The following is a 20,135-nucleotide window of genomic DNA, read 5'->3' as shown; positions in this document are numbered from 1 at the left end:
TATCATTCAGCCTCTGGGGGAGAATTAGGTTGATCTTAGTCTGAAGGGATCAGCTGAATTTTCCACCCTTAAGGCCAAAAAAGTGAGATACATTGCTTTGGGCTTCGTGGAAGACGGGAGAGGAGAAATGAAATGAGCCTCCGTAGCCCAGAATGATCTGGGTTCAATTTGGGCCTTGAGGTTTCTGGGCACCATGTTGGCCACAGGTTTTTCTGCGCGCCCAGCGCGCGTGCGCGGCTGTAGGTGGTTTTGAGGACCAGATAGGGGAACCCCATGCTCTATCTTGGCTGCTCGGATAGCGGCCGCGCACCGCCCCCTGCCGTCCGCACAGAGCAGTGCGGGGCCCGCGGCCTCAGCACCTTGAACTGGCCGAGCCAGCCTAAGCGTCACTAGGGTGGAGGCGAGGTACCCCAGACCCGCAGACCCCAACCCCTCTGGCTACAGGCCGACACCTCTGGGAGGCGCAACCCTGCGCTGTCCCCTGGAGGTCGTGGCCGCATACAGTTCTGAATCCGAGTAGGAGGAGATTTGGGGAAGGCGTCTTGAAGGAGTAGGTTTGTGGACTTGGGGGAATAGAGAGGGTTGCGCTGGAAGATTTCTGGAGCTGAAGCGCGGTTGGAGGCGAGGAGGACAGTGGGTCCTGACTACGGCAGCCCGGGGCAGGGTCTCTATTCCGAGCCGGGTTTGGGGGTATCGGAGCCAGGATTGGGGGGGCAGGCCCCACGTGCTTGTGACGCGGGGGCGCCCGGTAGGCGGCGGCGGCGACGCGGGGCCGGCGGCCGTGCGGTGCTGGGAGGACGGCTGGGCTGGCGACAGGATGCTGCGCACCGCTCTGCCCCTGCTCGGGCTGCCGCTGGTGGGGGCCGAGGTGGCCGAAGAACCCACCCAAGAGCCCCGGGCGCCGAGCGAGCCTCCTCCGGGCTTGGCGCTCTTCCGCTGGCAGTGGCACGAGGTGGAGGCGCCCTACCTGGTGGCCCTGTGGATCCTGGTGGCCAGCTTGGCCAAAATTGGTGAGTGTGTGTGTGTGTGTGTGTGTGTGTGTGCGCGCGCGCGCCCTCCAGGCTCACGGGGAGCAGAGGACCCGCCCCCGCCCCTCCAATTCTCAGATCTGGATTCGAGTCCCTAAATTCTAATGCTCCTCCAGTTCCTCCACCACCTCTTTTGGGTTTTCCTCCTCTTCTTTCATGAGAGCTCTGAGAATTTGCCTCCCCCAAGGGCTTGCCCCATCTTCCTCTTCGATAGTCACCTCTGAGCTCCGTTGCCAGAGCTCCGTTGCTCTGTTCTTCTCTTGCCTCTCAGTAAGGTCTCCGGACTGACATGGTCCCCAGCCTCTCCGTAACCTCTGCCAGCCATCCTTTAGGGGGATGCTGGTGAGCCTCAGCATTCTGGTCCCGAGAAGACAGCCTTCCTTGGAGACTGCGTCCCACTGTCCATCCTACCGAGAAACTAAGCTGACACGTGTCCTCTACACATCTTATGTCTGCCACTTAAAAGAGGCCTCCTTCTTGTGCTTAGCTATGGGTCTCCTGCTCCCCAAATCAGACCTACAATCTTTTCACTTCAGGGTGTAGGAAACTACCTTCATTGAGCTGCATGCACTAGATGCTTTCCTATACCCAACCACCTCCTCTTGTCTTCACACTGAAGGTTGTGCTTCAGATACACCACCCCCCTTGGAGCTGCTTTTCCTTGCCTCTGCCCCTTCCACCCACTTGAGAGCAGTCAGTGGTCCCTCCTCCTACCAGAGACCCCCCTCCCTCTCCCTGTTGTGCAGGTTCTGCTGTGGGGGTGACTAATTATAGCCGAGCGTTGCTACTCACTCCCCATCTCTGCTGGCACAGCCTGTACTCCAGTCTCCCAATACAGCCTTCATGTAGGAATCACTTAGCCTAGAATTTGACCCCCTCCACCCCCCTTCACACTGGTGGCAGGCGGGGAAAGGGACTGGGCAGGAGCTGAACTCCCTCTCTACTGTGACAGCAGAGACTAATAATAATTGAAAGTGGGGCTTGAGATGCCTCAGGAGCCTGGTTCTGCCAGAGAGCAGGCTTTCTTGACGGGTCTCGGATGGCAGGGCGGGGGTTGGTGTGTGCTCCTGGAGATGAGGATAGAATAGGAAACTTGGGTGGGTAGGAGTGGGGACCAAAGGTAGGCATGAGTGTGAAGGCTCCTTAACTGAGCTTCCCTTAGGGACCCCTGAGCTCTGAGAGCAAACTGGGAGGAGCTTCAGATTTGGAAGCTAGGAACCGAAACGTCTATAAGAGTTGCACGAGGTTTCCTGTCTGAAGGTTTACAGCAGCAACTGTGGTTTCCCCCATAAATCATAGTGCTTTTTCTAGCTTGGATGACACATCCTTTGGAGGCAGAAGAGAAAGAGCCTCCTTCATGGGGGTGGGGGGAAATCCTCAGAAAGGAGGGGAAAGATGCAAAATGTTCAGGGACATGGTCCCCTCTTCCATTGCTAGCAGAGATTGATCCAACACGTCTCTATGTAGAGCTCACTAGGGTCCAAGCACTGCCCTAGGCCTTGTGGGCACAACTTCCAAAGAGTCTCACCCAATCTAACGTGGAAGCTTTTCCTGGGGATTATATGAGATCTGATATATTCCCTTATGGACTCGAGGCTCAAAGGAGAGCCAAGAGTTTATTTTAGGTAACAGACAACAAACAGTAGGAGTCAGCTCAAGGGCTACAAACTCTCCCCCCACCCCATTTCCTGGAGACAGATTTATTCTTTTTCCCCTAGAGTCATATTAACATTTATTGAGCATCAGCCACGTGTCTTACCTCATGCTTGGCTCACTCACACTTTGTATTAATTCATTCCTACCCTTTGGGATAGATCTTTTTTTCCCATTACAGAAAAATCAAAGTTTAGGTGAATGGAATAATTTGCTTGCGCTTACATAGAGAGTGAAGAAGCTGGGAGAAGACTCTGGAGATCAGACTGCTAAAGTTGACTTTTTTTTTAAACTAGCAAGTTCTTGGGGAGCTAGTAAAATGAAAAGCATATTGGGGCAGGAGGTCTACAATACTCCTCAGAGGTATAATATGCATATGCATTACGGCCTTGACAGGAAGGCAGGGTGTAGTGGTATGATCCTGGCTACTGCTTTGAGCTGACTCTCATCAAAATGACTCTGTAGAATGGACTAGAACTGCCCCACGGGATTGCCAAAGTTGCAGATGCTTCACCTTTCTCCCAGAGAGCAGCTGTTGCGATTTAAGCTACCAATCTTTCAATTAGCAGATCACCCTTGTAACCTGCTAACCATCAGAGCACCTTGATTAAAAACAAACAAACAAACAAACAAACAAAAACCACCAGAAAAACACCAAAAAACCCCACTGCCATTAGTTTAGACTCATGGGACCCTCTATCAAGTTCAAGGGGAGGAGACGGATCATCTTCCCAAAGCAGCAAACCACTGACCTTGTTTGGTTGGCAGCCCAACTATTTCACCAGGGCTCCTTAATGATAGGTAACATGTACTGGAGAAGGCCTGTGGGTGCCACAAACAGTAAACACTTTACTGCTAACTAATAAGGTTTGTGGGTAAAATTAACTCCAAATGGTGTGTGGTGTGTTTTTTGGCCACGTTTATTAAATGTGTACTGTAAGGCACTCTGCTAACTACTATCTGTCTTTTTTAATCATCACAATGATCCTATGAGATCATGAGATTGTTACTGTTTTAAATTCTCTTTTGCTGATTAAAAAACTGAAGGTCAGAGTTCTTTGCTTCAAAGTCATGGAACCAGTAAATGGAGGAGCTAGGGTTGAAACATAGACAAGCTTCATGCCAGAAGCCTGGTTTCACAGCTGTTATACACATACCAGACAGCTTTTGCAAAGGTTGAAATAATTATGGATAAAGGAGGTTAGAGGACTGTAAGAAAGAAAGGTGAGGTCCCCTGAGGATAAGGGTAGAGAGGAAATTTCCAGAAGAAAAAAGCGAGGGAAGGCCTTGACAGGAGCACCACTTTGGTGGTCAGGGAAGGCACATACCTGCAAACTTGGAGATTCTGGAGTCCTACATAGCTTTCCTCCTTGGTCCCAGTGTCGGGGGTCCTGACCTTGGGTAACCTGTGGCTTAGTGTGTGTGTGGTGTCCTCTGAACTGATACCTCCTCTCCTCTCCTGGCACTGCAGTGTTTCACCTGTCTCGGAAGGTGACGTCTCTGGTTCCCGAGAGCTGCCTGCTGATCTTGCTGGGCCTGGTGCTCGGGGGCATTGTCTTGGCTGTGGCCAAGAAAGCTGAGTATCAGCTGGAGCCTGGCACCTTCTTCCTCTTCCTACTGCCTCCTATCGTGCTGGACTCCGGCTATTTCATGCCCAGCCGGCTGTTCTTTGACAACTTGGGCGCCATCCTCACTTATGCTGTGGTGGGCACCCTCTGGAATGCCTTCACCACGGGAGCCGCCCTCTGGGGCCTGCAGCAGGCTGGACTTGTGGGTGAGTGACTCTGAGACCTAGGTTGGCAGGAGGAGGATTTGCCACTCTCACCTCAGTTCCCTTTTCCCCAGCCCAGGAGGTCCCATGTGGGTGAGAGCTGTGCCCTGGGAGGCCTGCTGTAAGTCCCTTCCACCTGCTGTGCAAGGAACCACCCCAGACAGCCGACAGCCCTTATTTAGGTCTTTGCCAGTCAAGTTTGGCTTCTGTGGCATGAGAGCTGAGCAGGCCTGCCCCCCCTCAGCTGTGTGTGGGGTACTGAGCCTGTGGGGGCCTGCATCACCACACTGCCACTTGCTAGCCGCCCACTGGAGGCTTTTTTATAGGTTTTCACTCATTCATATACACATTAACTACAATTGACTGATGTCATTTTTATGATGTCTTATCAAATCCTTGCTGTATTCACCCTTTTCCTTCACCCTCCGGACATCATCTGTTAATCTCTGTCAACCCTCCACCGTCGTTTCTGTGTGGACCTTTCCTTAGCTCCCTGCACCCTAGTTGATAAGTTTTGTGTGGCCTGTTCCAGATTAATTACAATACACACATGCCTGATCCGTTCCTTTCAGATTGACCTTCCCTTCACTTATTCCAGTAAACTTATTATCCATTCTTTGCTTGCTCTCTCCTTGCTGCATAACCATCTTATTTTTGTAACAGTCATCTTCTATAGTATTTGTCCTTTTGTGACAGTTACTGCACTCAGCACAATTTCTCTAGACTCATCCATGTCGTGTTGTGTTTCACAAGTTCATTGTTTTCCAGGGCTGTAGAACACTCCATTGTGTGAATGCACCACAGCTATAGCGCCACTCTCTTGCAAGGACCTCCTTTTGGACCTGGGTCTACCCAGGCTGGATGAGGATGGCGTTCTGCTTTTATGATGATTTTTAATAAATACAGATTGTATAGCCACAGAATGCGAGGCACTACTGTAGGTGTTCCTTCTAAACCTGTCCACTCTTCATGACAGCCTGTTGGGGCATTATTTGCCCTGTTGAATGGGTTAGCCCCTTTATTTGACATCACGTCCAGGGTTATCAAAAGCGGTCCAGGCCTGTTTTCCTGAGACTCCTTGCCTTCAGGCTGCCCTGTCCTCCTTATTCCTCATTTCCTGCCCTGAGAAATCCATTCACCCCAGGATATTGGCAATTCAGTCTGTTTCAAAGGCAAGAGGTTTGCAATTGCCACCTGGGGATCCCAACCTAGTTTCCTTAATGAGCTTCAGGGCAGGAAGGAAGGGAAGGGAGAGTATCTGACCATAGAGGTAACAATCAGAAGCCCACCAGATTGACTGCTGATGAGTTGACTGTTAGGAACCCGACAGGAGTAGAATTGCCCCATAAAATTTCCAAGCTACTTATCTTTACAGAATATTTCTTACTTACTCTATGTAAGGTTCTGACTTGATGTCAATGAGTTTTGTTTTTAGTTTATGATGTATTAGACACTGGCTAAAGAATAAATTCTGCTGCTAATCTGATGAGGCTCAGAGGGGCTGCGTGACACGTACAAGTTGCACCTGTGGTGTTTTCTTTTTTTGTGTGTTTTGTTTGGTGTTTTATTACTGTATCCAGGCCTTGTAGATCAATACCTGCTAGCCACTCTCCCTCCTGCAGAGAAGTGCTGGGGGTGCGGCCATGGGAGAAAGCACTGGCTTTTGTGCTTTGCAAAGCTTGTCAGCAACCAATTTCCGGGGTCTGGTGGTCAGGATTACTGTTCCTGAAGTTTTGTATCGACGGCACCGTTTTAGCTTTCCGTCTTACACAGAGCTTTCCTTGTCATTTCCTGGGTTGACTTGTGAGGTAGGCATGGCTCAGAGAGGACAAGTGACCACGCCCATGTTGCCCATTCAGGCCAGGGGTCAAGCCATAGACAGCTTGACGTAAGTCCCCTGTCCACCACCCCGGTTCCTCTCTGGGCTTCCTCTCTTTGGGCAGTGGGATAGAGGTTGCAGGAGACCGTGTGCTCCTCACTCTTACTGCTCTGTTCCCCGTCTCTCCCTCCAAAGCCTCTAGGGTGAGGGCTGGCTTGCTGGACTTCCTGCTGTTTGGGAGCCTCATCTCGGCTGTGGACCCCGTGGCCGTGCTGGCTGTCTTTGAGGAGGTGCACGTCAACGAGACCCTCTTCATCATCGTCTTTGGGGAGTCTCTGCTCAATGATGCAGTCACTGTGGTGAGAGCACATGGCTAGCTGCCACTCCCTGTCCCACGACCACCACACTCAGACCAGTTGGGCTGCCTGGAGAAGGGAAAAGAATCGGTCTCAGTGTGGCAGCCCCTCCACTCCCGACTCCCCTCTCCTCATTCAGGTGCTGTACAAGGTCTGCAACTCCTTCGTGGAGATGGGCTCTGCCAAAGTGCAGGCCACTGACTACCTGAAGGGAGTCGGTCAGTATCTCCCCAGTCTCGGCTGGCACTGGGGGGCCACCAGGGGGCCTGCCTCCTTGGTGGTTGAGCTCCCTGCACCCCCCCGTGTGGCAACGGGCCGGAGGCGGCTATCCGGGTCGGCCTTGTCCCCTTCTCTCCTCCATGGAGAACTGGGGTCCTGAGAACCAGTGCTGGACGGGCGCTCCCTGGGATCCTGACCCCTGGGGAGTGTGGTGGGTACCATCTTCCACTTGTCGGCCTGGGTGGGGTCCAGGCCAGGGGTCAAGCTGACAACCCACTCCTCCCTCAGCCTCCCTGTTTGTGGTCAGTCTGGGCGGGGCAGCCGTGGGCTTAGTCTTTGCCTTCCTCCTGGCCCTGACCACACGCTTCACCAAGCGGGTCCGCATCATCGAGCCGCTGCTGGTCTTCCTCCTCGCCTACGCCGCCTACCTCACTGCTGAGATGGCTTCGCTCTCCGCCATTCTCGCGTGAGTCCTGGGTGCCCTGCAGGAGAACGCTTGGGGGTGGGGGACGGGACAAGGTTGCCCCTCGAAAGGACAGAAGCCGAACCCCAACAAGTTGGCAGGTTTTCCTGAGCTCTGGTAGTGGCAGGAGCTTCCGAGTCTCCTGGGGAGATGGAGAACCTCAGGTGGAAGTCAGAACCCCATCTTTGTCCTCTGGCAGTGCTCACAGGCATGTGGGCTGAGCTGGGAGTGAAGTCCACGGCCTAGAGCCCTGGATCTGGTGACCACAGCACCTCCATGGGCCCATCTCTTCTGTCTCCTGGGCAGTTCCTCGCCTCTCTGAGCTTCAGTTCTGAGAGGCCGGCAATCTCTGAGGGGCGGCCTTCCTCGTGCAGGATGATCAGCCCCCAGAAGTCATATCCTGCCGCCCTCTTCATTTGCCCTCTCGCTCCATTCCTCTCCCAGGGTGACCATGTGTGGCTTGGGCTGTAAGAAGTACGTAGAGGCCAACATCTCCCATAAGTCGCGCACGGCTGTCAAGTACACGATGAAGACTCTGGCCAGCTGTGCTGAGACCATCATCTTCATGCTGCTGGGCATCTCGGCGGTGGACTCCTCTAAGTGGGCCTGGGACTCTGGCCTGGTGCTGGGCACCCTCGTCTTCATCCTGCTCTTCCGAGCCCTTGGTATTGTTGGCGCCCTCTCCTCTCGCACGCTCCTCTTCGTCCTTCACCCCTGTAGCTCAGCCCGGCCTGAGGCCTGGTCCCTGTCAATTCCTCAGCTCCCTTTGCTGCTCACCCCTCACCCCCACCCCAAGCCCCTTTAAGACCCGAGCCTGGACCACCGGTGCCCTCCACTCCCAACACCCTGCTCCCACCGGCCTCCCTCCTGCTGTAGGCGTAGTCCTGCAGACGTGGGTGCTGAATCAGTTCCGGCTGGTCCCACTGGACAAGATTGACCAGGTGGTGATGTCCTATGGGGGCCTGCGGGGGGCTGTCGCCTTTGCTCTTGTCATCCTACTGGACAGGACCAAGGTCCCTGCCAAGGACTACTTTGTGGCCACCACTATTGTGGTGGTCTTCTTCACAGTCATCGTGCAGGTGGGAGTGCCTAGGAGACTAGGTGGGGGAAGAGGGTCTGGCAGGCCCTGGGAGAGTCCTGGAGCCTCTGGGGCTCCTCTTCCCACTGGGGGCTGTGGGGGCCTGCTTTCTCTGACTTGGAGAGCAAGAGGGTGGCCTTAGCCATGGGGAGAGGAAGGCAGGCAGGAACTGAAGAGAGTGGGGCTCGGGCTCACTGACTGCCTGTCCTCAGGGCTTGACCATCAAGCCGCTGGTCAAGTGGCTGAAGGTGAAGAGAAGCGAGCATCACAAGCCCACCCTGAACCAGGAGCTGCATGAGCACGTGGGTACCGGAAGTCCCTGTCTCCACTTCTCCCTTCCCGCACCTTCTATTCTGGGCAGCATCCTGACCCCCATCCCCCTACCCACCCCTCTTCTAGACTTTTGACCACATTCTGGCTGCAGTGGAGGACGTTGTGGGGCACCATGGCTATCACTACTGGAGGGACAGGTGAGGGAGCTGCCCCAAGGCTCCTTCAGCAGCAGCACCCCCACCAGCCAGTGCAGTGCGGGCCATGTGCTACACTTCTGAGAAGGGCACGGCCAGGCTCAGGCGGGTGACCCTCCAGTGGCATCCCACTGCTCTCAGCATAGACTCCCAGTGTGGCCTGCCTGGCCCCATGGGGTTTGGCACCTGCCAGCCTTCCAGCCACACTGGGCTTGGCCCTTCCCTCTCCATCCACCTACCAATCACAGGGACCTTGCTTGAGAACCTGAGGACTTTACCGTTCCTCCTGCCTGTAGGGGACCTTTCCTGTGAGAAGGTCCTCTCATTCTCTCTTGGCTTCCTTTTGCTTCTGCGCTAGTCCTTCAGAGGTCCTATAAGCAGAAAGTCCTTCAGGAGGCTTCCTTTGTCTTCCCAGACCAGGACAAATCCCAATCAATCTGAGCTAGACCTCTCCTGTATAGTTAGTTCTTGACATGGTTTCAGTTTCATAGTTACCTGTAATGACTTCAGTTAATCTTGGCTTTCCCCACAACACTGTTAAGCTCCATGAGGCTTGAGTTTCCCTTGGGTGAAGCTCACACGGAGAAGAGCCAGGTCAGTGCAGGTGGTGGCCCTGCCTCATCTGAGGCTGGGCCTTGGGGGTGGCACTCAGGGTTGGACCTGGCATCTTCTGTAGGTGGGAGCAGTTTGACAAGAAGTACCTGAGTCAGCTGCTGATGCGGCGGTCAGCCTACCGCATCCGGGACCAGATCTGGGATGTGTACTACAGACTCAACATCCGGGATGCCATCAGCTTCGTAGACCAGGTAGGCCGGCAGGCCCTGGTATGTGGTCAGATAGCTAATAGAGCAGGGCTGGAAGGTGCAAGGCAGGCCTGGTGAGGATTTGGGAATTCTTTACTGGCTCCATGATCTTGTGACATGGCAGCTATAGGAACAGGTCCATCCTGGCTAGTCTTGACAGCCAGAATCTGGCAGGCAATATAGAAATGTGGGACGTAGCTAGATTCTAGAGTCAGTAAATTTGGCTCAATTATTTCACTACAGGCTTGTGGCCTTGGGTGAATCACATATTTCACCAAAGTGAGCCTCAGTTTCCTGAATTGTTAAAAAAAAATGGTTGTTGGTGTGTTTTTTTTGTTTTTTTTTTTTAAAAGGCAGGAACAGGGAGCTCTGGTGGCCTAGTGACGAGAAGTTGCACTGCTATCCCAGAGGTGCATGGTTCAAATCCACCAGATGCTCTGCTGGAGAAGGAGGGACAATCTCCTTCTGTACCAGTCAGATCTGACAGTACACACACAAAAAATAGTAAAATAATTTTTTTTAAAAGGCAAGAATAAGTACCTATTCTTAGAGTTTTGTGGTTTGATTTCCTGGCACATCAAAAGAACAAGATTAAGTGCTATTTCTTTTTATTATCCTTCTGACATTCTGGACCACTTTCCATCTGACCTGTCTTGGCCCCTGCTTCAGGGAGGCCACGTCTTGTCGTCCACAGGGCTCACCCTGCCCTCGATGCCCAGCCGCAATTCAGTGGCAGAGACCTCTGTCACCAACTTACTGTGAGTCCTGAGCACCCCCTAAGCGCCTTTGTTTCCGGTCTGGGTCTCCTACCGCCCCGCGTCAGCTCGCTCCCCTGCCCGCAGGAGGGAGAGCGGCAGTGGAGCGTGTCTGGATCTGCAGGTGATTGACACGGTTCGCAGCGGCCGGGACCGGGAGGATGCGGTGATGCATCACCTGCTCTGCGGAGGCCTCTACAAGCCACGGCGCAGGGTGAGCATAAGCTCGGGGTTTCAAGGTGGTGGGGTCCGAGGATAATCGAAGGTTCCAGAGGTGGTCGGCGCCCGCCTGTGGAGAGCTGTAGGTGCTCAGATGAAGAATGTGGGTTTCACTTTGTTGGTAATAAGAAACCTTTGCCTTGTTTTTGAGAAAGCTTCCTTAGCCTACTACAAGCACTGTCTAAAGGTGCCTTTTCTGGCAGCAGAACACAGATCCCGTCGAAGGAGGTGAGTTGAGAGGCCAGGAGAGCCAGTTGGGGACCTGGTGAAACACTGCAGTTTTGAGCTGGGTGGTGGGAAGGGAGAGAAGCACCAAAGACTAGGCGGTTGGGTCTGAAGGGAAGAGGAAGAGATGGATGACAGCTGTTTGTGAATAACTGGGAGAATGATGGGGTCACCGGCAGAGGCAGAGGTTCTGAGGAAGCCTGTGGGGTGGAAAAAACACCTGTTTTAGTCCAATGTAGATCATAAAGCTTTGGGGCCCAGTTCACCCAGGAGGGAATTTGTTGTAACTCCCACAAGGGGGCAGCAAGCTATTACCCTGAACCTTTCTGAACTTGGAAAGTAGTCAAGACCATTCCTGCGAATCTTAATAGTCTTTCTAGGGTTTTAGCTTCCTTTACCTATTGGCTTCTCACCTCTTGGTTTTGATCCAACTCTGCATCTCTGAAGAACAAGTCTTTATATGTGTGAAGACAGCTTCCTCCCCGGCCTTCTTGTCCTCAGGCCCGCTGGCCACCTGTCCTCTGTATCATTCCTGTGTGTCTTCTCTGGTCAGGAGAAATCAGGACCAGAAAGAGAAGTGTTGTGGCTGGCCAGGGCAAGGCACAAGGTCTCTCTCACTGTTCTCTTTCTGGAAGTTGTCACCCTTCTTCCACAGCCCAGGATCTTTCCACTTCTCACTCTTCACTTTGGGCTCCATATTGTTCTTACAATCAGACAAAGGACCATGTCCTTCCCATGTTAATGGCTGTTGAACTGTGTGTCTGCCAAGCTGCATGACTGGTGTATTTAAAAATTTTGTTTTCTTATGGAAAATCTAAAACACATGCAAAGTGGAGAAAAAAAGAATACGTTTACTTATCACTCAGCTTCAATAATTATCAATGTATGGATAATCTTGTTACATTCTATACCCCAGCACATTTTAAAGGAAATTCCAGTTCTTATCCTTAAATGTTAGTATTTCTAGATGGTAAGAACTATCCATATGTATATATTTACATACTACATAGTTGTTGTTGTGTTAAGTGCCACTGAGTCACAGATGACTCATGTGTTGTTGTTAAGTGCCATCGAGTCGCAGACAACTCACAGTGACCCTATGAACACGTGTATAACTTTCATCCTCTCTCCAAGTCCATAGAATTTCCGGAGGCAAGCTATTTTGGAAGTGGATGCCACTCCTGCTTCCAAACTTGTTTTAATTGGGGGATCCACCAAACACCGTCCGCCATGGGTAACCATTATCGCATTTGGCACATCAGTATCACAGTGTTCAGCTTCACAGCAACCACGAGTTACCTCTGTACAGCAAATGGACAGACTGACCTTATAAACGAAAGTCTTGAACAGGAAACTTTCATCTTTTCTCCAAGTTCATAGCGTTTCCAAAGGCAAGCTTTTTTTGGAAGTGAATGCCACTCCTGCTTCCAAGCCTGTTTTATTTGGGCGGCGCTTGGGCCATAGTAAATCAATAAAATTCACTGCTGTTGAGTCAATATTGACTCATAATGACCCTAGGTTTCTGAGGCTGTAAATCTTTCCGGGAGGAGGCTAGTCATCTTTCTCCCGAGGAGCAGCTGGTGGAGTCAAACCTCTGACTTTCTGGTTAGCACCCTGATGGATGTATTGTGCCACCAGGTATCCTTAGTAAATCAATTATATGTGTGTGTGTGTGTGTGTGTGTGTGTGTGTGTGTGTGTGTGTGACCTCTCCAGACTACGGAAGAGCAATCCTATCAGTCTAGAGACTAAGCTGCACAGCCACGGTCTTTGCAATGACTTGCTATGCATCAGAGAGCTGGACAATGACTAAGGATGATAGAAGAAGAATTGATGCCTTGGAGTTGTGGTGCTGGAGAAGAATACTGAATATACCATGTACTGCCAAGAAAACAAACAGATCTGTCCTGGAGAGGGTGAAACCAGGCTGCTCCTTGGAGGCGAGGATTTTGAAACTGTCTCCCATACTTTGGGTATGTTGCCAGGAGAAGGACATCATGTTTAGAAAGATGGAGGGCCAGTGCAAGAGAAGACAACCTTGGATGAGATGGATTGACTCAGTGACTGTGATAATGGGAGTGGGTGTGTCAGAGACAATGAAATTGGCCCAGGATAGAGCAGGGTTCAGAGCTGTTGTATATAGGGTTGCTATGAGTTACGAGTGACTCGATGGCACATAAAAGCAACAACAACAGCATCCACAGTACCATTATAATTTAAAAATAATCATTTAGGTTTTTAATTGATTGTTTTTGTGAATTATAAACCATATTGGTTTTTCATATAGTTATTTTTATAGACAAATTTTGTTTTACAACTTTAGTTACCATTGATTAATATGATTAATGAATTATAATATCTAATCGGCCCCTTGGGGGGCACTGGTGGCCTAGTGGTAAGGAGCCATCTATATCAGATTTCCTTGCTCGGCTACATCAGAATTCCCTGGGGAGCTTGCTAGAATACACATCTCTGGCTTTCCTTTCTATACCACACAGATTCAGAATCTGTGCAGTATAGAGTATACATTATACTCTGTGTATCTTGTTGTTGTCCAGTATGACTCACAGCAGCCCTAGGAACAAACAGATCTAAACCCTGTTCTATCCTGTGCCATCCTCAGAAGTTTTGACATAAAAGAATCCATTGGTGCGGTCACTGTGTCCATTCATCTGGTTAAAGGTCTTCCTCTCTTCCATCGACTCTCCTCCTTTCTAAAGATGATGTCCCTTTCCAAGGATTAGCCTCACCTAACAACGTGCCCACAGTATGTGAGATGAAACTGTCATCTTTTCCTTCTAGGAGCAATCTGGCTGTAATTTCTCCAAGACATAACTGTTTGTTATTTTGGCTGTCCATGGGATGTTCAGTGCTCTTCTCCAACACCACAGCTGAAAGGCAACAATTGTTCTGTCATCCTTATTCACTGTCCAGCTCTCAGATGCACAGCAGCAAGTCATGGCACACTTGAGTCTTTAAACAGTAAAGAAATTGTGCTGCCAATCCAAAGGTACAAGATTTGAATCTACCAACTGCTCTGTGGGAGACAGGTGGGCAGTCTCCTCTTGTGCAATTTACTGCCTCTGAAAACCTGCTGGAGGGCCAAGGTTGAGTGGGTTCTGACTCAATGGATCTCTCTCTATATATATATCTAAAATATATATCTATATCTATATAAATATATAAAATACAGTGGGTTTTCAGAGGCAGTTATTTGCATGGGAGGAGACTGCCCAGCCTTCTCCTGTGGAGCAGCTGGTGGATTTGAATTGCATGCCTTTGGGACTGCAGCACAGCTTCTGACCACTAGGTCACAGAGCTTTCTCTTTCTCTCTCTCTCTCCACACACACACACACACACACACGGAGGAATCTTTACTTTTAATGCATCTCCCACGTGATTCAACTGTACCCATACTTAGGGCTGGTGTTTGGGAGCCACACCCAGGACTATGTCAATGGGGTAGCTAAATTTGAGAGACTAGATACATCCTCTGAGGTGATCATTTAGAAGGAGAGAGGAAGACGAAGAGAACGCTGTTAGGAATAGGAATGCATATGGAAGAAAAAGAAGGGGAGAGGGCAAGGAAGAGCAGGCAGGAACCCTCAGAGAAGCAGTAGCAGACGGTGTCTTAGAGGCCTGGCTGGAAGCGGGGCTGGACACTGCCTAGAGGTCATGCCAGGGCCAGAGGACATGGGACTGGTGAGCAGGGAATAATAGGCAGTCTGGTATTTAAGGAAGAAGTAACGGGTCTGAAGTAGAGTCAGAATCAAATGATAAATGTTTGGCAGCAAAAGGGAGGGATGAAGAGGCTTCTGGGAAGAAGAGGCTGGTACATGCTTGAAGACAGAGGACAGGGAGCTGTTGGTGAGGGAAAGACTGAACCAAGATGACAAACTGGAGGAATGACGGAGGCAGGGAACAAAAAGGAATGAGCTGAGAAAGGGGAGGCCTTTGTTGGGGAGTGATGAGCCCGCGACGGGGACTCCTGTCTCCTGTCACTTTAAATCAGACAGGAAGGAAAAGGCACAGAGGAGGGCAAACCAGATTTGGGGACTAGGTTCTGGGATAAGGGAAAGTTTCCCCCCAGTGATCTGAGAATACAAAGGCCCTGAAGAGATCCTTAGCTGCATCTTTTTTCCTCTCCCGGGGGACCCCTCTGCCCCCCAATCCATGGCCAGTTCTAGAGAAACTTTTTTTTTCATGGAAAAGGTTTGCAGTGACTGTGTTGAGGCCATGAATCTAGGTTCCTTGCCAGGCCAAGGCACCCAGTCTCATGGCGGGGTGGTGCTGTCATTGCCAGTACAAAGCCAGCTGCAGCCGTCACTTCATCTCGGAGGACACACAGGAGCGCCAGGACAAAGAGGTCTTCCAGCAGAACATGAAGCGGCGGCTGGAGTCCTTCAAGTCCACCAAGCACAACATCTGCATCACCAAGAGCAAGCCGCGCCTGCGTAAAGCTGGCCACAAGAAGGCACGTCCTTCCTCGACCCCTTCTGGAGCTGGAGGTTGACAGGCAGCTTTGGGTTTCCAAGTGCAAGAATTCAGCTCCGAGGGGCCTTGGCTGGATATCCCCGTGCACAGGGCCATCCTGGTTAACGGGAGCCCCAACTGCGCCCTCTTAGGATTTCCTGCGATCCCAGAAGGAAGGGGGGCCTTCAGAGGCAGAGCAGCTCCTTAGGTATAAAGGGGTCACTTGCTGGGGGTAGCAGGACCTTGCTTTGAAGAGCAATACCTGGAGCCCCAAGTTCAGCCCAGGCTGAAGCATCCGGAGCCCTCTTTGCTGGGCCAGGGCTTATTCAGACTCCACCAACTCTAGCCTAGCCTATGAACAGATGGTGAAACCATCGGGCTTGATGACCCCAGCCAGAAATTCTCCCCTTGCTCAGTCAACAGCACGTGCCCTCCTGCTGACCCTAGGAGAGGGCAGGCTTGAGGAGGGCCAGGGGCTCAGATTTTCTTTCTTGATCCTCAGAAGAATGACGTGACTAACACGGGGACGACAAATGGGAAGCCTCCTCGAGCCCTGGCCTTCCAGGACACAGGCAAGCCGGGAGCAGGGCTGGGGCCGAGGCGGGGAAGAACCCTGGATGCATGCGTGGACTCCCTCTTACCCTCTGGGACAACAAACTATTTTAGAATTGGGAAAGCTCAAAAGAGTTATTGGACCTGTTGTGACAGAAGGTGACTGATTACTATGGGTTACAGGCCCTGAGGACTTGAGCAATGCAGAGAATGAGTCATGTGAGGAACGCTTGGTCTGGGCTTTGAATGAATGAATGGGGGACCTGGGGGCGTGGTGTCCCTGTCTGCAGAATGAGGTGTCTGGATGAGCTGAACTTTAATGGGCCTTCCAGCTCTCCAGATGCGCCCGTTTGCAGCTGATGGTGGGATCTGGAGCTGAGAGGAGAGGCTGAGGGCCGGAAGGTCTGACTTCCTCTGGGACCGTGCCTTCTCTGGCTGCCTCCTTGAGCTCTGCAGCCCCGCTTCCCTTCTTTCTAAGCCCTTTCCCAGCACTTCTGCCCAGGCTTCTGCTTTCACGGTCTGGTGAGGAACAGGGGGATGGCCAGCCTACCCAGCAGGTGAAACAGCAACAGAGAAGAGAGCAAGGTGCCCCTGCCAGGAAGCCACCAATGAGATGGGTCCTGTCCAGAGGCGGCTGCTGGGCTGCTCACCCAGACTCTGCTCTTGTCCTTGTCCAGCTGCTGTGATATTAACTGTGGAGTCAGAGGAGGAGGAGGAGGAGAGCGACAGTTCGGAGACAGAGAAGGAGGACGATGAAGGCATCATCTTTGTGGCTCGGGCCACCAGCGAGGTTCTCCAGGAGGGCAAGGTCTCAGGTATGGCGGCCTCCCTGCTTCTCTCCCCTTTAGTTGACCCTCAGTCTTTCCAAGCATGATGTCCATTTCCAATGAATAACCCTTCTGAACAATACGCCCAAAGTACGTGAGGCAAAGCTTTGCCATCTCTGCCTTTAAGGAGCACTCTGGCTGCCCTTCCTCCAAGACATGATCTGTTTATTCTCATGGCAGTCCGTGGGAGATTAAGTACTCTCCTCTATCCCGCAACTCAAAGGCGACACTTCATCCTCTCTTATCCTTATATCCACTGTCCAGCTCTCAGGTGCACAGCAGGTGAGTAAAAAAAAGTCCATGGCTTGAATCAGGTGCACCTTGGTCTTTAAACTGACATCACTGCTCTTCAGGACTCTGGAGAGGTCCCTGACAGCACCCTTCCCAATTCAATACACCTCCTGATCTTCTGACTGCTGGAACCAAAGGTGGTGACCGGGGTCCGAGTAAGATGAAAAATTGGTGACAACGTCAGTACCCCCCCTCCCCCCCCGAATCTATAATGATGTTGCCTATTGGTCCAGTGGTGAGGATTTCTGTCTTCTTGATTTTGAGATACAATCCATATTGAAGGCTGCAGTCCTTGATCACCTGGCAAGCACAGCAGGCAGGGTTATGTCATTTGTGTAATGGAGGTTTGCTGATGAGTCTTCTCCAATCCTGATGCCACATTCTTCTTCATAGAGTCCAGCTTCTCGAATGATTTGCTCTGCATACAAATTGAATAGATATGGAGAAAGGATACAATCCTGATGTCCATCTTTTTTTAAATTTTAAACCCCTGCAGAGCTCAGAACACAGCTTCTTGGTCTAGCTATAAGTTTCATATAAATACAACTAAGTGTTCTGGGATTATCATTCTTCTCAATGTTAGTATTGTTTGTTCTGCTTCACAGAGCTAGATGCCTTTGCATAGTCAATAAAACAGATGTTCGGTTCTAGCCATTTTTCTTATGATCTTCTGCAATACTTTTGCTGATGATTGTGATATTACTGCTACTGTTTGATAGTTTCCACATTGGACTGAAAAACTTTTCTTGGGAATGGGAGCAAATAGAGATTGTTTCAAGTCAGTTGGCCAAGTTGTCCTCCAAATTTCCTGGCACAGACTGGCGAGCATGCCCAGGGCTGGACCTGGTACTTGAAACATGTCAGTTGGTATCGCATCAATTCCTGGGGCCGTATTTGTTTGCTGACGTCTTCAGTGCAGCTTGAACTTCTTCCTTCATCATCGCTGGCTCTTCATCATATGTTACTTCTTGAAATATTTCAGTGTTGACCAATTCTTTTTGGTATACTGGCTCTCTTTATTTCCACCGTTTTCTTTTGATGCTTCTTGGATCAATCACTAAAGATTTTGCCTGTAGCATCTCTCAGTATTGCAACTCAAAGCTTGAAATTTTTTTTTAGTTCAGCTTTAGAAATGCTAAGTAAGTTTCTCTCCTCTTGTCCAACTCCAGCTCTTTGCACATTCAAGCCTACACATTACATTTAACTCTTTTAACCTAAAGCACTTGTTCCCAAGGAGTGAGGGGAAGGGAGAGAAGGAACAATTTTGTCCCTTTGGGGACTTTTGGAAATGCTGGAGACATTTGTGGTGGCCACAACTTGGAGGTGTTACTTGCATCTAGTGGGCAGAGGGCAGGGATGCTAGACATCCTCCAAGGTACAGGGAAGTGCGCGCTCACAAATAGTAATAATAATCAATAGTAACAGTAATAATGCCATTAGAGCCAAAGTTAAAAAATGCCAATCTATAGGTTTTGTGTTCCCCCTATTATTTTCCCCTTGCAATGTACTGGTTGATGAAACCACGTGATTTGTCCCACAGTCTTACCCTGTCTGGATTTTTGCTGAATGCAGCCCTGGAGTGCCAGGCATCCTCTTTCAGAACCCCAGACCTCCTGTGAGCCAGTGGCATAACTCACGGCTGGGCCTGAGCCTCTAACCTCAGCACCTGCAGTTCTGGGCTTCTTGGATCGTTCTGGGCTTTGCTCTGGGCTTGCATGAGCTCACACTCCTGGGCCCTGTCCCACCTGAGGCCTGTGGTGGAAGCTCAGGCAGGGGGCCCAGCGGCAAAGCCTCTGGCCCAGAGCCTCGGGCTGTCCCTCATCCTCAGTGGCTGCCTGGCAGACTGTGGTCTCCCTAACAGGGCTGAAGCAGGGTGATGGTTGATGGCAGAAGTGGGGGTCATCTTTCCCTGAAGGTTCCTGCTTTTTGCTTCTGTGATTTTTCATTTGATTAGGGGGTATTTGTTGAGCACGTGCTATGAGCCTAGCCCTGTGCCTGGTGTTTCTCTTCAGTGAGATAATCATCAGTCAATGAACAGATGTAATGGGGAAGGAATCTGTGAAGAAGCATTTCCACAAAGGACACCACTGTGTTGCTAAGGAGGTCGTGTGTCCCCTCTGTCCCCAGGGAGCCTGGAAGTGTGCCCGAGCCCACGCATCATCCCGCCCTCTCCAACCTGTGCGGAGAAAGAACTGCCCTGGAAGAGTGGGCAGGGGGACTTGGCAGTGTACGTGTCCTCGGAGACCACCAAGATCGTGCCTGTGGACATGCAAACAGGCTGGAACCAGAGCATGTCATCCCTGGAGAGCCTGGCCTCCCCGCCCTGTACCCAGGCGCCGACTGGGACCTACCTGCCTTCCCGCCCTCTGGCCGCTGAAGAGCCCCTGGCTCCTCTCGCCCTGCCTTCGGATCCCCTCTCAAGCTTCGCCTTCCCCCCAAGCCTGGCCAAGGCTGGCCGGTCCCGTAGTGAGAGCAGCGCTGACATCCCCCAGCAGCAGGAGCTGCAGCCCCTCATGGGCCCGGAGGACCACACGCATCTCAGCCCTGGTGCTGCCAGTTCCCGCTGGTGCATCCAGTTTAACAAAGGGGGCCGGCTGTAGCCAAGGACTCGGGGGGTGGGGCGGGGTGGGGTGGCGAGGGGGCCCTACTCGGAGACTCGCTCCTTGGGCAGTGGGCTGAGAAGCCTAACCAGCCCACCATGGGACCAGTGGAGCCTGGACTTATGTGACAACTGGGCACCAGCAGGTTAGAGGGGTATCCTGGGCTGGTTCTCATGGGTCCTCCTCCCCACTCTTGCCGCTCCTAACCCCTGCTGCCTTCCCTGTCAGTAAGACGCCTCCTTGTCTCAGGACCCAGTTTAAACGTTAGCAATAGGCCTAAGACTTGGGAAGCTGATACCCTGACCAGTGGGTCTTCGTGGGGCCACTCTGGGTAGCTAGCTGCACCTGACCCCCAAGCAAAGGCAGCATTCCTCAGCTGGCAGCAGTCTGTCCTGCTCCCCCACTTTCTCCTGAGCCCTAGGTCAGGACTGTGTCTTGGCAGTGAAGCTCAGAGAGGAGCTGGCCCTGGTGGTCCTCAGAGAGACTTGGGGTGGGAGGTGGGGCAGGTCTCATCCTTGGGTCTGCTGACCACAGCC

General features: G+C 51.6%; 1 protein-coding gene across 1 annotated transcript; it reads left to right on the top strand.

Moving 5' to 3' along the window:
* Positions 1-817: 817 nt before the first annotated feature.
* On the top strand, positions 818-19,599 carry SLC9A5 (solute carrier family 9, subfamily A (NHE5, cation proton antiporter 5), member 5). Its single transcript, XM_006878696.1, has 16 exons — positions 818-1,010; positions 4,153-4,455; positions 6,467-6,630; positions 6,767-6,845; positions 7,135-7,312; positions 7,754-7,974; positions 8,186-8,388; positions 8,600-8,689; positions 8,787-8,857; positions 9,531-9,660; positions 10,327-10,415; positions 10,500-10,626; positions 15,160-15,330; positions 15,832-15,901; positions 16,559-16,696; positions 19,127-19,599. The coding sequence occupies exons 1-16, from the start codon at positions 818-820 to the stop codon at positions 19,597-19,599; spliced, it is 2,700 nt and encodes an 899-aa protein (XP_006878758.1).
* Positions 19,600-20,135: the final 536 nt, after the last annotated feature.

The sequence above is a fragment of the Elephantulus edwardii genome, unplaced genomic scaffold, assembly GCF_000299155.1.
Source record: "Elephantulus edwardii isolate Elephantulus edwardi_28Jun2011 unplaced genomic scaffold, EleEdw1.0 scaffold00001, whole genome shotgun sequence".
NCBI lineage: Eukaryota > Metazoa > Chordata > Mammalia > Macroscelidea > Macroscelididae > Elephantulus > Elephantulus edwardii.
The sequence above is the reverse complement of the archived record's forward strand: the minus strand, read 5'-3'. Positions and strand labels throughout refer to the sequence as shown.